Here is a 16,460-nt window from a genome sequence, read left to right as displayed (position 1 = left end):
CAAGCACGGCAGCATTGTTTCCAGGCTCTCATAGCCCCTCTGTTCAGAACGGTCTGATTTAGTGGGTGTGACCTTCATATGTAAATGAGCCACCGCTGATACCGCCCTGCTCTTCCGCCTCACTGAGAGCAGCACCACGCGCTCCAAGTGCACAATGTTTAGAAAACAGCGAAGCTCGTTTACCGTAACATTTCAGGCTGAAACAGGCTAACCACAGCTAAAGTTAGCATCCTGAAGTTAAAACAGAGACAGGGGGAACACTGAGGAAAAGCTCTTACATCTGCTCCACAGCACACAGCATTTAAAATACTCACATTTCCAGGGTCCAAGGATGTTGGCGGATGGTTGGTAATGCACCTGGATTCAGGACCACTCTATTCGCCCTCTGTTGTACTGTCCAAAGTTGGAAAAGCAGTCGGCCTTGAAGTGACAAGCACACACATGCACCGTTTTACTGAGTGTAGCTGGCACATTTCCTTGATAAATGAACTCTAGCCACTTAGTCCTGTCTTCCTCCGAGATGGGAAGCTTGTGCATGGAACTATGTCACTGTTTACAGCCAAAAACAAAGCAGTGATGGTTCTTCAACTTTGGCATCCTCCTCCTCGCAGCGGGCAGGGGAGGGGGCAGGGAGGGGGTTTGGGGGTATCTGCTCCGGTGGACCTGTCAGGTCAGACTTGCTCCTGATGGGTCAAAAAAGGGGCTCGCTGATGTCGGCATATCCCTAAAATCCAAACAGCTTGTTTTAGGTCAGGATTTTACATTCACAAGCACTACTAAGTACAGGTTTTGTCATTAAATATCACATTTTGTGGGCTGGGAGGAAAACCAAAGACCCATAAATTTCACTAAAAGACTTAATAAAGTGATTTTTTCATAATGTGGGACCTTTAAAGGTACTTTAGTGACAGTAAAGGGAAGTTTCTTGTTCTTTTTTTCTTTTCAAAGTAGGGTTGAATGAGGTACTCATCAATGGTGCGTATATAATCCTTGAAGTACCAGAGTCCACCCTGCCCCTGTATTGAGAAACTGAGAACCAGAATAAAGGGTTGACCAAACAGGTTTTAAGAGGCCAAGTTGACTGAAGTCTGTGAGAAATACACTTTCTATTAACAAGTATCTCAAATAACCTCACTTAAAAAAACACTCTCTGTCCCTTGATTATCAACAGATTTAATAGATAATTGAGCAGGTAATGGCAGAACTGCCCAATCCTTGCATTGCTCATAATTTTATTTTATTTCATAATAAAAATAGATGCATAACAAGGGGGCTGATGTTTAGATTTTACACTGAGCGTTCTCAAATATTATTGTTAAAATCTCCTTTGGGCTTTGACAAATGTGTCCTCGATGTGAGTCGACACATCTTAATGAAATAATGTTGACTGCATCAAGTCATGACTTTGGCAGGTCACATTGAAAACATCACAATCACTCAGTGTTAGAGTGTGCTTCACCAGTGCCTCTTCTGTCACTGTCTATCATGCGTCATGTGTTGGGGTTCATGGCTAATAACCAAGACGTTTGGATCGTGACCTGCCAAAGGACTTCAGATGGAGATGAGCTTTGGAGCTCACTCTGCTCCAAGGCGTGCTTTAGAGAGAAAATGACTTTAATGAATTCAGGGGGACAACTGGAGTGAGACTAAAAATAATCAAGATTTAGACTGTTATCTTAAAGCAACACATTGTCACACTTTCATTCTTTTGTCTCTCGGTGCAGAAAAACCTGAGATGAAGCCTTCAGAATGTGGAGTCAGTTTTTCACTACGTCTCTTAATCATCCTTCTGCTGATTACAGGATATCAGGAGCTTCAGATGAATGCTCCTGTTTGAACACAGACTAAATAAAATTAGAGCAAACAATCTTCACTCTACTGAACTCCTTACAAAAATAAGAAACTATAAAGGTGAGAGTTTCAATAAGTGTTTAAGCTGTGTCTTGTCACATTTCCATGTGTCACACTTACTCCGTTTTCAGGTGCTGACCTGGGGAAGTATGTCTTAGCTAAATTAACTGACTCTGTTCAGGGGAAGGAGGAGACAGCTGCAGCTGACGTTATGTGAGAGGTTCCAGCACCCTCAACAGCTGGCTCCCAGGATGACTCACACTTGAGCCTCTCTCACATATGTGCTCAAGAAATCTATACATCATTTGAAGACATTTAGGTCCTGGTGCTGGAGGATGGTGACTTTTTTGGGTTTGTAACACTACTGTATTGGGAAGAAAGTGAAAAAGAGAAACTCAGCTCAGTGTGAACAGCACTATCACCTCGTCTTCTGAATCAGAACAATTCTGACTCTCACCAGTTCAATTCTGCTCAGCCTTACTTTATGTGGACAATCTAATGGCAGGAAAAAGTCTACCTGATGCTGGAGAGTGGTGAATTCTTAGCGTTGCATTCACACATGCTTGGATATGGGAAATGATCAGAAATGCAGCATGAGTAATGGCGCCGGAAAAAGCAGACAAACATTCAGGCTTGTTACCAGTAACTACCTGCAACCAAAGACCAGAACTCTTAGGGAAATTTCACATAGTTAGTAAGTTGTAGCATATATAAATGTAAATATAGTTGTCTGTGGATCAAGCAGAGAAATTATGAGGGTGTCTACTTTTGATCTATTCTTCATTTCCCATCATGTAAATTATTGTGTCACATGACAGTGGACGAATCAGCAAGATGGTTTCAAATATGAGAAATCACAAGAGGCTTTGAATAATTCAAATTACATTTGTAGTGCATTTCATTTATTTGTTGACCTCAGCATGTATTTATTTCTTCTGCTGAATTGATGTTCAGTTTAGTGTCTGCAAAGAATAATTGGTTTGTTGCTGTTGGTGTGGAAAAAGATGGGTTGTGTTTCGTGCTAAGAACCAAGTCTTTCATCATTTTGAACTTTTAATGAGTTTTTAGACTTCCTGTAAGAAATTTGCCTCATGATGGGCGCTTCATTTTCTCTTCATGTGTCATTAAATTAAGATTATAGAAGACTTTCATGCAAATTGAGCTCCAAGAATAGTAGATAGCAACATTTGAGTTATTAAACTCTAATTTAGCCTTTTTTTTTTCAACCAACACAAAATTCAAATCTTTGAAATAACAGAATAATTTGACTGATGTTGCTTTGAATTTTGGCTCAAAAAGGGGGCACTTAGTAATTAAAATGTTAAAAAACGACTGAAGTGTGTGAAGGTCTTCCACAGGTCTTTCTTCTCCTGAAACATGCATCAGGTTAAGTCTTTTTTAAACTGTTTCAGAAACTTAGACACCAGAGGTCATTGTGATCACATGGTGGTACTAAAGTATTCAAGGACAGGCTTCGGCACTTTTGGTCTGAACCAAATACGAATGGTGGATGCACAAAGCCATGGTTTTGAGATAATGACACCATGAGAATGTTCAGATGAAAGCCTTTCTGCCTATTAGGTGTGTTATTCCAGGAACACACTGGTCTGATGTAATGGAGCAGAAATTAGAGACAGTTGTCCAGTTTGAGTAAACATGGAAAATCTGCACAAACAAACAAAAAGACCTTCACTACCACAGAAATCAAAGCAAGACTTCCCAATCACCCTGTGAAGGTTCTTCACAGAAAGGCTTTTAGCGTTTTTTAAAGTCCACAAGTAATGAACCCGCTTACAAACACCACTGGCCATGTCACCCTGCCTTTTCAATACTGGGATAATAATGTGTGTTTTATTAGGGTCTAATTGAGCATAGAGGCAGCGCCGGGTGTGGGCTGGCAGCGGCCAAAAGAAAGCCCTGGTTTTGAAGATTTTAAAACCCTTGGGGGAAGATCTTCCATCTTTTTATGGTTTTAAAAGTCTGCTTTAGCTTTCTCAGATTTTTGTCTTTCTTTCATAAACCTTGGACTGATACCACAATGACAAATGTTAAAACTGAGTTTGTGTCCAGCTGTCTTATAGAACAATTTCATCCTGTAGTTCACATCTATTGCCACAATCCAACCTGTCAGCCTGAACTGCCTCCAGGTATGGTTACCGTCACATGGCAAGATCACCTCACTGCTCTGGCCAGGTAGCTCCAGGGCTGGTCCTGGATCCTACCATCCAATGGTCCAGCTCTACCCCTGGTGTCCTGGAGCCTGACACCGTTTCTGTCTTTCCTGATAAGCCGTGGCTTCACATGGATGCGAAACCAAAAACAGCAGCACTATCTCCAGCTATCAAATTCACTGACAATTTGATGTCCTGAGCATGCGGGATTCCCCCTCTGGCTGAACGCGCTCCCGACAAGGAAGTGGTAAAATCCTCCAAGACCCCACCTATATTTGACACTTTTCTGCCCAGCTCTAAACCTACCGCTTGCTCTCTGGACATAATCCCCTCTTAATCACTGAAGGAAGCATTTGATGAGATTGGCCTGAGCCTCTTTAATACTTTTAACAGCTCCTTGCTCGCTGGGCATGTACCAGAATCGCCAAAACATGCCACAGTTCACCCATTACTGAAAAAGCAGGCTTGGACCCCCAATTGCCTAACAGTTTCAGACCCATATTGAAACTCCCCTTCCTCAGTAAAATGTTAGAGAAACTTGTTTTCAACCAATTGACCCCCTACCTTAACAACAATAACATTTTTGAAAAGATCCAGTTAGGCTTTCACACAAGCCACGGCAAAGAATCTGCTCTCTTGAGGGTAACCAATGCCCTTCTTATAACAGCAGGTGGTGGCCTCTCCTCAGTTCTTGTCCTCCTGGACCTCAGAGGTACCTTCAGCACTGTCTATCATTCTATCCTCCTACATTGTCTGCAGCATACCAGTCTCTAGTATGGCCCTGGTCTGGTCTAAATCCTACAGACAGATCCTTTACAGTCACAGTTAGCAACTCCTTTTCTTCCCCTGCTCATCTCTCTTGCAGAGTTCCTCAAGGTTATGACCTTGGCCCCCTCCTGTTCTTCCTACACATTCTGCCTTTAGGAAGAATTGTTCGGAATAACAATATTTCATTTCATTGCTATGCATCCAGTATACACACACACACACACACACACACACACACACACACACATATATATGTATATATATATATATATATATATATATATATATATATATGTGTGTGTGTGTGTGTGTGTGTGTGTGTGTGTGTGTGTGTGTGTGTGTGTGTGTGTGTGTGTGTTTTAATTTAATGCTGTTTTTTATCATGTTTTTTAGTGTGCACCGTATGTGCTTATACCAGTTTTTTTTTTCTTTTGTACAGCACTTTGGCCCATACCTTGTTTTTATTTATTATTTACGTTTGTATTTCTGCTCTATAAATAAATAAAAGTTGAAGTTATTATAATAGTCCCATTTTGGTACTGATCAAACCAAGAGGATAATGAAAGAAAGCATAGCAAAAAGGAAAACAAATGTTTTTTTTTTTTTTAGGTTTGAGGACAATGTGAAGAAAGAAAAGAAAATTCAAAAGCAACACAATAATATCTGGAAAACGTGATTAAAACACAAGAAAGACTCTATGTAAGGGATTAAGGTCGGAAAAGTTGGCAGTATTTATTTAGATGGTAATTACATACACATGTGAAAATAGTAAGGGTGGGGATCTTTCTGCTTGACAGTCTATGGTGGGAACACGGCCGTTTTTGAAACCTCCCACTATACAAGTCGTGTTCTGATGTACTGCCAAATTGCAGTACATTAAAAAAAAGCCAAATCTGCAGTATGCCAAATTACCCAATCTTAAATTTGCCTGATGCCTAAAGCTAAACATACCTAGACTATTATTGCAAAGATCAAACAAGTAGTGGAAAAATCCAATTTAATTGGAACAATGGGACAACAGACAAGGAAAGAGAAGGATGTGAGAACAAGTAAAGTACAGATATTTTAAAAATTGCTTCTCTTAAAAAAATGTTTTGTATAAAATATTATTGTTTAACATCTTGTATTACAGATGCTATGAGGAGGAGCTGTTTTGCCACCTTGTGGCCCGGAGTCTCCGCACACTGTCATAGATTACTTTTACTGAGGTGTGTGTTTGTTTTGGTATTAAATGGAGATCAGATTGAAACAAAGTTTCTTTGTTCAAGACAACTTTTTACTTGATTCTGGAGGTAAGGTATTTATCAGTACAGTTATGTAGCACTGTGGTTTGAAAATTGACATCAACCAAAGTTGTAGCATCCGGCTATGTGTTAGCCCAGTGCTCCGACGTATCTGTAGGCTAATGTGACAACAAGTAAACACTTTTGGTTTGTGAGTAGTTTAGTAGCCGTTTATATTTAGAACAGCTGGCAGACCAGTGCTCTAAGACATGCCGGTAATGTGTAACCTTAATAAATCATGGTAAGCTATGTCCTGCCAGGCTAAATAGCGTTTAGCTCAGACAGTATCACTCTCCCTTTAGCTTTCTTCTGCTCTTCTGTTCTTTTTCTGTCTGACAGTCCACCATCACTGCAAAATTAGTCACAGAAATCGTTTTCAGAGAAAAACACAGATATCTTTTATCTCTCCGCTCTAATAAACTTTGTCAGCGGGCATGGTGTTGTCTTGGAGACCTTGTTGAAGTAGCAATTTAAAATAACCTGTAACCAGCAATACTGGCGCTGATAATCTCATTTTGTGTCTATTACGATCAGGCATATATCTAGAATGGAGACTTTTTCAATTTCACTTTCAAACTCCTCACAACCCCTTTAACAATACATGATCTACTTCTGGTTATAAATTACTAATAAGATAAAATAATCCTTTGAGTTACCCCTCAAAAATGAATTCATTAGAGTTAAAGCAGCAGAGTGGATGGTGCAAACATTACAATGAAAGCATATAAAATGAAATAATATAACAAGTCTGACCTTCTAAAATAAGCACAGAGCTAATAACGACAAGAAATATATAGACAACTAATTAAAAGAAATATTTGAGTACAACTTGTGATTTTTATTCTGAAATTCTTAGGGCTATAAAGATCTCGGTCATGAGTTCATCCACTTTTAAACATCTTTTTTCATCATGTTTAACAAAAGTTTATTGCCTTTACAAGTATAACGATTATCAAAACGTAAAAAGAACATAGGTTTGTTTATATTTATTCGTTTTTATGTTCAAGCATTCAACCATCAAGTTATCTGGTTAACCAAGTATGAATATGGGACACTGAGATTAAAGAAGTACTGTAAAAGTGCAGCAAGGGGGAGACAAAACTCCTCCTAACTTTAGTCTGGGGACTATGGGTGGTTGTGTTGGAGGGCAAATATTTAATTCTTAAAACAAACACAAATCTTTTCAAGAGGATCAGAATAAATTTTAAGAGTAATCTCATGGACATATTCAAGATGAAAGCAGGTTTGTGTGTGATAAAGCTGTCATTTCCAGCTGTTTTCACTTCTTTCCTTCTCTTTCCTCCAGCCTGAATGACTTTGTTCAATAAATCTCTGTTAAATCCTCTGTACAGCAGAGACACAGTGACATCCGAGTGTGATGCTTTTTTGCCACTTTAGACCTTATAAATCAATTCTGATGCCAATAAAAGGAAGGAAAAATACTTTACCCTTTGTCGTTTGTTTTTGCTGTATTGATCACGAGCACAGGCTGGAGGTAAACAGAGGCATGAATGGCATCGGATACCAATATATTCACCAATCATCAGCAGTGAATGAACCGTAATTACAAATGCTTCACTGCATGACATGTCATGTTTATGATCTGCTCTGTCCTCAGTAACTTTCCTTTGCAGTTCTTTGAACTGTTAGAAAAGATGGAGCTGTTTGAATTAACATTTATGAAACACGAAACATTTGAAGAGAAAGATTCCTGTCTAATCTGCAACTATCTGACTTATAATAAACTCAAAAAGGCTGAGATAGCAATGCAGCAAAACAGATGATTTACATTTTTCCCATCTAAAATCAAATCAGACTTTTGGCTCTTTTTGATACAGAAAAAAGCATTGAATGATGAAAAGATTTTTTTCCCACAGATACCTCTGTATTGGGCTTTATCCACAGTGTATTTACCGCGCTATTCTCTTTTTTATTTTGACTCGGTGCACCTTGAGTCTGTGCCACTCAGGCCATTACATTGTTAGATTGAAGGTTTTACTCTGCACAGGCCTAGGCTCAGTGTTGTGCTGGCAAATAAATTTTTTCCACTCTTTGTGTTTGAAGGCTTCATGAGGTTTTCCTTTGTCAAGTTTTCTCTGCTTGTCAGTGTATTTATTTCCTGATACAAGTCCTCCAGAATCAGTTTATCTTGGCAAAAATAAATCAAAACTCTTGATTACTTATGGATTTTCTTCCTTTGGTATGCGACTTCTGAAACAAATTGCTTTCACCAGTAATGATGAAATACTAGAGAGTAGATAAGCACATGGAAAAACAAATGATTTTAAATCACTCAGTGAAATAATCTGTTTTTCATTTGAAATCGAGCCTTTTTTCCCTGTTACATCAGCCACAGTACAAGCACTGCAATAAACCGTTTTTATTGTTGTAAAACATGGGAAAACTTCTGAGAAGGGTAAATAAACTTTAATAGACTTTAAATTAAAGAAGGTCTGAGAATCAGAACCGAGAGGGTTACAATGACCTTTGTTTAATCAGCTCATGTTGCTCTTGAAGCTTTTAAAGTCTTGGGATGAGTTTTGCTCCCTCTTTGTGGCTGATGTAAAGCAAAATTCAGCACCTGATCATGATAATAACAAGGAAACATAAATATTAGGGATATCTAGCAGATGTATTTCAGTGAATTTATTCCAAAAATTATAAATTCCAAAGGAAACAAATTGTATAAAAATACTCTTTAATAAAAACTACATGTTCAGTGCACAAAGAACAAATGTACAAATTAATAAACTTTACAAATCGATTGAAACATATAGTAAGCTTTTTTTTAAAAAGGAATCAGTAACATTTTCATGTGAGCTAATATCATCTTAATTAGTTAGAGAGATCAGTATAAATAGGACTGTAAATAAATTATGAGTCTTTGTTCTCTGCCTCCAAACTTCCAAGCATCCTTGGTGAGCAGGTTGTCCTGTTTATTTCCACAGTTGATCTCCACTTTGGCTATCTGCATCTGTGAATCAAAGAGGGATCATTTCCAACCATACAGGCCTCTGACTTGAACTCAGCAGGAGTCACAGGAACTAATCACTTTGATTTAGGATTATTAAGTTAAGTTATACCTGCACAAGTTTTGATCAAAATGTTGACGCCTGTGGGCGCAGATGGAGGAGTTGAGGTGACAACGATGTCTTGGCTGTGGAGTTGATACAGCTCTCGGGAGACAGTCACAGCGATCGACGTCTATCTCACAGTCAGGCATCCAAGAGCTGATAGGGAAGTCTGAACATAGGGAATAATGAAGGGTTGCTTTGGTTACAGTTAGGTCTGTTGTTTAGCTTGTTTTCTCACAAAGACTATGCTAGTATGCTGGTAACCAAGAGATGTGCTAACGCTTACCTTGTTTAAAACCCAAGATAACTGTAATAGTTTGATTACCAAATAGTTACAGAACACATCCTTTCACCTCTTTAACAATGTCCAAGCCATCTTGAATGCTTCACTCCAAAAAATATGTGTGTGTTTGTTGATTGTTTCTTATTTGTTTTATCTTTTAAACATAGTTTATGATTTCATTTGGGGTTGGTCGACACCACTTTTTTTTCAGACCAATACCAGTATATGTAAGCCCTCTTGCATACTCTCCAATACCACTGGTACTTTTGATATTACATCACCAGTGACTGATCATTTTGAGCAAAGACAGCATAATCACTCTGCCACTAAGTCCAAAATAAAACCCAAATATCTCTCTTTGAGCTACAATTTGTTTTTAATAAATTAACAATAGTGCAAATTAACTGTTAACTCTCTGTGGTTCATCCATGTTGTCAGAGCATGACCTGTAGCACATTTGCTGTGGTGTCAAACTGCAGCAATGTAGCGCCGACTACTGGTCAGGAGGACTTATTCGACAAAAGATTTTTTTGCCCTGAGTATCAGCTGCTAGTACCGATGCATTGAAATACGGCAGGAATCAGCCTGATACCTGATACTGGTACTTGCCTATCCCAGTTTTATTTAAGGTTTTCCTGCTGGCAGGCTATTCAACACTCACACAAATACACACCTGGTGTACTGGAAGGGTAAGGTATGCATCTGTCTGTTGAACAATCCCAAATCAACCCACTGGCACAAAGTCTCCTTGAGTCCCTTGCGTCCGAAAGCTGGCTCATTGGGGAGCAGCTGCCATCAAATCAGAGAGATTAGAACTGAAATTCAACATCTGATCATGTTAAACTGGAAAGGATTTGGACTCACCCGCTGCTGCTGCCAGGTTGAGCATTACGCCGTATTATGGCAGGCTCCATGCACCTGCATTCTGTGTGATTAGCTACTTTTATAAGCACAGGCTCTGGGACAAACTTGAATGGAATTACACTCAGGACCTAAAATGCACATAATCACACAGATGCACTTTAAGACCACTTGAAACTGTGATTGACCCTTCCTGATGTTTTGCAGCACCAGAGATTTGGTAACTCACAGTTTTATTCACATATTCCACTGTTGTGTTCCTGCAGGTCACACCCTCCTGATTACAGCAGCCACCACACCTGTTAGCAGGAAGCAAAGTCACATCTGGATAAAGTGATACAGCGAGTGACAAAGCACTGAGTCCCTGCACACAGCATGCAGTGAGATGCTGCAGAGCTCTCTGAGGTTTTCAGGCTTTCACTTTTTATATGCAATAAGTTCTCCATGTGTACTTGTTTTGTGAGATAAACCGGCAGCTGATTAGCTTAGCTTAGCAGTTAAACTGTACATATGAAAAAAGATAACCTAGTCTCCACGATGTCACCCTTCTGTTTCCAATATGATGCTTTGAAGATCACTGGTGGAGGGCTTTGAGCCTCTACACTAACAGCTGAAAGGTGCCTACCTATCAATCACCTGTTCTGTGCCTCTAATTGGATGAACAAGTGTTCTTAACTTCTTCTAAGACACCAGACTTCTTTCAGGTATTTACAAAGCCAGCTTCAAGTGGACGAATGACAAACTGCAGATTTAAGCACTTCCACATTGCCTCATATATTTAGACCAGATGTTGCCACTTGGTTTGAAGGTGGTAACGTCTTTTGTCGAACATGTTGTTTATGGCCGTGGGACCCAGAATGGACATTTTAGGAAGTTTATGAGCTCAGACAAGAAATACGACAGCACATCAACCTGCTCTGAATCCTTAAAAGTACATCTTGTATGCTTTCTTAATTTAGAAGTGTTGTTTGTAACTTTTGGCAGGACTTGGGTACACAGTTTCCCACTTTTTATATTAGTAATGCTAAGCCAATCAGCTGCCACATATTCAGGATGGTGTTATAGCACTGAGCTGAGAGAACAAAGTTATAGCACTGATTCTGGTTTCATGCAAACAAACCTGAAGACAGACACACATGGTGGTTTGAAGAACATTGAGGGGTCTGTGCCCAGCTCTTTGGCCACATCCACACAGGTTTCCCTCGGCATGCACTGAGTCCTCTGCCACTCTTCATCTATAGCTGAAGGGGAAGAAAAACACAAAGATCACAATCAGGAAGCCTCCGGAAACTTACATGAGATGAAGTGTATGTCTTTAGTCAAACCTTTCAGTATTTCCAGGCTGTAAGACTCAGCAGCGTAACGTGTGGAGCGGTGGGAGCCTGCTAATGGTGGAGTAGAGAGGGTCTCTGGCTGCTGCAGACTCATTCGACACTTCCACAACTTCCAGTCAGGAAAATCTGCCAACATCAGAAGCTCATCCAGGCTGGAGGCTGAGCGCACCTTCCTTTCCCACTGCTTTAATACCTGATCGAAGAGGAGAGTTTATCAGAGCAGCTTATTTCAACAATTACAGCCTCTTTGATATAAATCACTTCAAATGACTGAAACAGTAATTTACACAAACATATATATCAGGCATCAAGGACAACAGTCACTCAAGAGACCAATACTAGTTTTCACTCCCTCTGGTTGCGTGATTCCACATGCTGCATGTCTATTTTCTGACCCTCAGATTCCTGGTTTTGAGCAAAGCTTGTACGAAAACATCAGCAGTAAAACAGCCACCCAGAAGGTACAACCAAAACTTTTAGGGCTCCCCCTGGTGACTGGCTGCAGTACAGCTCATGAAGCCTGTCACCTTTATTATAACAGATTAAACATACATGAAACTAGAAAACTAAAATAAATGCCATCCAGATGTTGTTGTTTTTTTCCTAACATGCTTCTGACCAGAGTGAGAAGTTTTCATCTTGGTGCTTTATGTGCAGACAGGATTTTTCAGAGTTTAAATGTGATCGCTTGAGGACAACAGGAGGCCATATGACACCATGGCTGACATCTCTGCTGACAAATAAGACTACAGAATACACAACTTACACTAAGAAAAGACTCAAGTGAGTTTAAGAAGAAACTTTATAATTTATGGGCATCAATCTTGGGCATAATCCTGGGCTTCAAATAAGTTTCCGGTGAAATATCTCATAGATTAACGGTAATTTGGCTTCACTTCTTAAAGGGGCTGTGAGGACTATCCAGGAAAGCTAGTGTCCTTCTGGGATGAAGACTCCGTTTACCATGAGCACAAAGCCCCACTGGGTGTGAGGGTGTGACTCTTACAAAGGCATGTTCATTTTGGAGATTGGATCAAATGAATGGGGATTGGATCTTTTTTTAACACTACATTTCCTTGTTCAAGGCAACTTTTTACCCCACCTCCAAACATGACAACAAGCAAACTTCGTAAACTCAGTTGAATAAACTCAGTTGAATCAACCCAGTTAAACTAGTTGGCTATATTTAGCCACTGTCAGGCTCTGAGACGTTTTCATAACCTGTAAAGTAAGCCAATCCTGGTTATGTCCTACCAGTGTTCATCTACCAAGCAGAGCTAACGTAACCTCACTCTTCATTTTATTGATAGACTCTCAAGTTTGAACAGACCACTGCAGAATAACTGTTGCACATGGGTTGAAATGAACATTATCACAAATAGCTTGATCTGTGTTTTAACCCTTAGCCCGTGCTCTATCACTCTTCTGTGTAGCTACTTCTGTCCTCTTTCTTTTTCCCTTTTCAGCTCCAGTGTCTACCATTACTAATACAGGCAGTCCTTGAGTTACAAACGAGTTTCGTTCCTACGATGCATGCAAGTCAAGATCCTTCTGTATAATGAATTGCTTTCGGCAGAAAAAAACCTGGATCTGTCTTCTCACGGCTGAACTTTGCAGACCGACGTGATACAGTCACAGGGACTGCGATGTGCTGTAAATCAATCTTGTAGCATTTAAATTACCTGTTTTGGAGCTGACAATCTAATCATAAATTATGGATTATGATCAGGCATATGTCTAGAAGTTAAACTTTTTCAACTTTTGGCTTAAAGTCCTCACAGTCCCTTTAAGATGGTATGAAGTAGAAAATAGTCATCCATATTTACCAAGCTAAGTCATATGACTATGATAAACATGTTGGTTCTATAAATCTAGCCTCTAAAATGACTACATTACTGTCACCTTCAGCCTTTTTCCGATCAAGACTAAATAGTTTACAGGTTTAAGTAATTTCAACTTTGGGTGTCCAAAGTTTCTAGTTCAATTGTTCACTACTCCCTGCATGTTAGATGTTGTAACAAACTTCTAAGGTCGTAATTTTAGATTTTATCATTAGCTGCTGTTTTTACGCAAGGCAGCTGGGTACGAAGTTGTTTAACTTAGTGAGGAATCATGTGAGTAAAATGTGAAATATTGAAGTCATACAGCAAGAAAAACTGACAAAGGTTTACTGTCTTGCTCTGTTAAGGAGAAAGAAAGAGCAAATTGGAGGAACACTCTGCTGGTCACTTATTAACATTAGCGTTAGTGTGTTAGCATTCTGTGTTAAAACTGCTGCTGTGTAGCCTAACAGAGCTGCTGGCATGATGTTAAGCTTCTCAGTTTGTCAGAGTAGACTTAAAATATTCTATAATGAATTGAGCACAGTTAATGCACTTGTAGCTATAGTCTGTGCATCATCCTGCTAATGTTGCTCACACTAAGGCTGAGCTGACATGATGCATGCTGTAGCTTGGAGCATTGAGCCTAATGTCACACCTATTAGTCAGAGTGTGATTATCAACAGCTGCTGCAGCAGATTTGTGAGCCTGCTCCTCTCTGTCTGTGTACCTTTTGTCTTGCTCATTCATACTGCTCATTCTGAACTCACTTGGCCTTGCTCTCAGAGTGTATGGGAGGCGGATGACATGCAGCAACAGTTCAGAGAAGACAGTCGTGCCATCAACTTAAAGATGCGTACTGTATGTTCACATGCAGATACATACCGGAGCTTAGTTTAAAGTATCAGACTATGTTTGGCACCTCTCCATTACAAGGAGAGCTGTGATTTAAGGCTGGGAAAAACTATAAAACCACCTGTCAGGCTACCACACTAGGGCAAAGTTCCCACAATGACATAAACCAGAACAAAATGGAAGCAGACAAGTAGCCAATATAAGTATTTATGTTGTCTTCACTTATGTAATATTACTTGTTGGAATATGCCCAAAATGAAGTCATGTGTTAAGGCTTCTCCCCGTTTTAACATCCCAAATGTGCAATAAGACTTTAAAAACCCAGGGATGTGTCTATCTGAGCATGAGAGCTTGAGGGTAAAGGTTTTGTCTTCCAAAGGCAAAGAGAAGACGGTCATGGAACATCGCACTTGTCTGCACAGTGTTTATTTCCTCTGGATGACTGTGACAATCTGAGTCCTCTGATGTGTTCAGAGAGCTTCAGAACAGAGGGTGGAGCAGGTTGGCTGGGTAACTGCTTCCACTTAAATCAAAGAAACAACAACAGAAAATAGGGAGGTTTCCCCATCGTGATTTCTACCAGGGGATGGACCAACTAATGGGAAACAGAGGGGGAAGAGCGCCTGAGAAAGAGATGACAGGAACTGAGAGGGAAGGTGAAGAATGGCTTCAATAATAGAGATGACTGACAGCAGGAGACGGGGAATCAATTTTAGTACAAGGCGAGTGTGAAAAAGTTATCTGCGGCAGAAATGATGTTGAGCAGTTTCTCTTTCAGTCACATGTAAAGTTCATTGAGGGCTTTCATTTTAGTGGACTGAACAAGAGAACAAGAACATGCACATGTGAGTGTGTGTGTGCTGCCCTGACAGGAACTGGGCAAGAGTCAGCTTTGTGATGTAATGAGCAGAAACAGGGGGAAACATGAGATGACCCAACAAAAAGAGTAACAAGCCCTGAATGCACCAAAAGTGTTTAGAAATATAAACTGAGCAAATTCTATTCAAAGGACAATAAGACAAACAGCATTTTAGTGTAAAGCAGAGGGAAATGTGTCACTTAAGTGGCTGAATTTTTTTTTTTTTGTAACAGCTGCTTAAAAAATATATTTGATAAATCCTAAGAGCCTTCCATCAGACTTACCCTACTTCCAGCCTCCCTGTGCATGCCGTAACCAACGTTTATCCAGCTCAGTTCCACCACCAGGGTCACAAAGCAGGAGAGTCTGCACAGAGTCCGGCTCATCTTCATCTTCATCTCTTGGCTCTGCTCACTTCCTCTGAGTTCTCAGCAGTGTGAGAGCTGGCTGCTTCTTCCACGCAGTTTCCCCAGACCAGTTGAGTCCCTCAGACCACAGGCACACTAAGTTTCTCTGTGCCTGTGCAACGTGTGTATGTGTGTGCGTGTCAGAGTGAGAAGGTCTAAACCAGATGTAACCTGTCACAGAGGTGCAGACACACCAAATGGAGGAGTCTGAAGAGGCTTTAAAACACAAGGCTTTGATGCTGAACCAAAGGTGTCCAGTTAAAATTTCAAGAAAGTGACCAAATAGTTTCTTTGAGACGTCTTGTCAACTGACTGTGTCCAATCTGAATCAAGGTCACTGATACAGTCCAGGAGTTCAGCTCTTTTCCCCTTCTTTAAAGGTCTGCAGACTTTTGGTGTCCCCCTCCTGATAATTTCAGTGGTTACAGCTTCTAAGTTTGACTTCCCCCCTGTGAGTCCTCAGATCTTCAGAGCCTGCTGTTGTAAGTCCATGCAGGAAAAAAATACAGGTTCAAAAGTTGCCACAAAATTTCTTCCTCCCAGGTGTGGTCAACATCTAAAGAAGCTGAGAAGCTGTCTGTCAGCCCTGCTGGTCCTGCTGCCTTTTTATTTGCCTGTGTGTTCCTTTCCTCCTGAATGACTGTCTGTCTGACAAGTGATCAGTTAAATCCCCTATCAGTGTCTGTAGCCTCTGGAGTTGCCAAAACGCGCACAGCCGAACAGCAGGAACATGTGTTTTAAATGTGATCCAGACCTCTGTTAAGTGTGAGGGGAAATAAGATGCCAGCACCACCCCTGTCCCACCAGCACCCCACCCACTTGCCTGTCCAGGCACATTTGATTTAAGATCTGAGAAAATAATGATACTCAGTAGGAAAAAAATATGTGAATAAT

At 40.2% G+C, this 16,460-nt stretch overlaps 1 protein-coding gene across 1 annotated transcript; it reads right to left on the bottom strand.

The window, feature by feature from the left end:
• Positions 1-8,754: 8,754 nt before the first annotated feature.
• Positions 8,755-16,321, bottom strand: vegfd (vascular endothelial growth factor D). Its single transcript, XM_074666600.1, has 8 exons — positions 15,444-16,321; positions 11,617-11,818; positions 11,412-11,532; positions 10,521-10,590; positions 10,295-10,422; positions 10,104-10,219; positions 9,157-9,316; positions 8,755-9,047 (listed from the first exon to the last, which is right to left on the bottom strand). Exons 1-8 carry the CDS (start codon positions 15,555-15,557, stop codon positions 9,038-9,040), a joined length of 921 nt encoding a protein of 306 aa, XP_074522701.1. The 5' UTR covers positions 15,558-16,321; the 3' UTR covers positions 8,755-9,037.
• Positions 16,322-16,460: the final 139 nt, after the last annotated feature.

The sequence above is a fragment of the Halichoeres trimaculatus genome, unplaced genomic scaffold (genome assembly GCF_033239565.1).
Source record: "Halichoeres trimaculatus isolate MK-OKI-2021-1 unplaced genomic scaffold, fHalTri1.1 fHalTri1_scaffold_3, whole genome shotgun sequence".
Taxonomy (NCBI): domain Eukaryota; kingdom Metazoa; phylum Chordata; class Actinopteri; order Labriformes; family Labridae; genus Halichoeres; species Halichoeres trimaculatus.
This window is presented reverse-complemented; position numbering and strand designations above follow the sequence as displayed.

Excerpts from the sequence above, each read along its gene's own strand:
- vegfd (XM_074666600.1), bottom strand. The coding sequence starts at position 15,557 with ATGAAGATGAAGATGAGCCGGACTCTGTGCAGACTCTCCTGCTTTGTG. Across the intron at positions 11,819-15,443 it reads ACAGGGAGGCTGGAAGTAGG|GTATTAAAGCAGTGGGAAAG; the intron begins GTAAGTCTGATG and ends CTCTTCGATCAG. Across the intron at positions 10,423-10,520 it reads TGGAATATGTGAATAAAACT|GTCCTGAGTGTAATTCCATT; the intron begins GTGAGTTACCAA and ends TGTGCATTTTAG.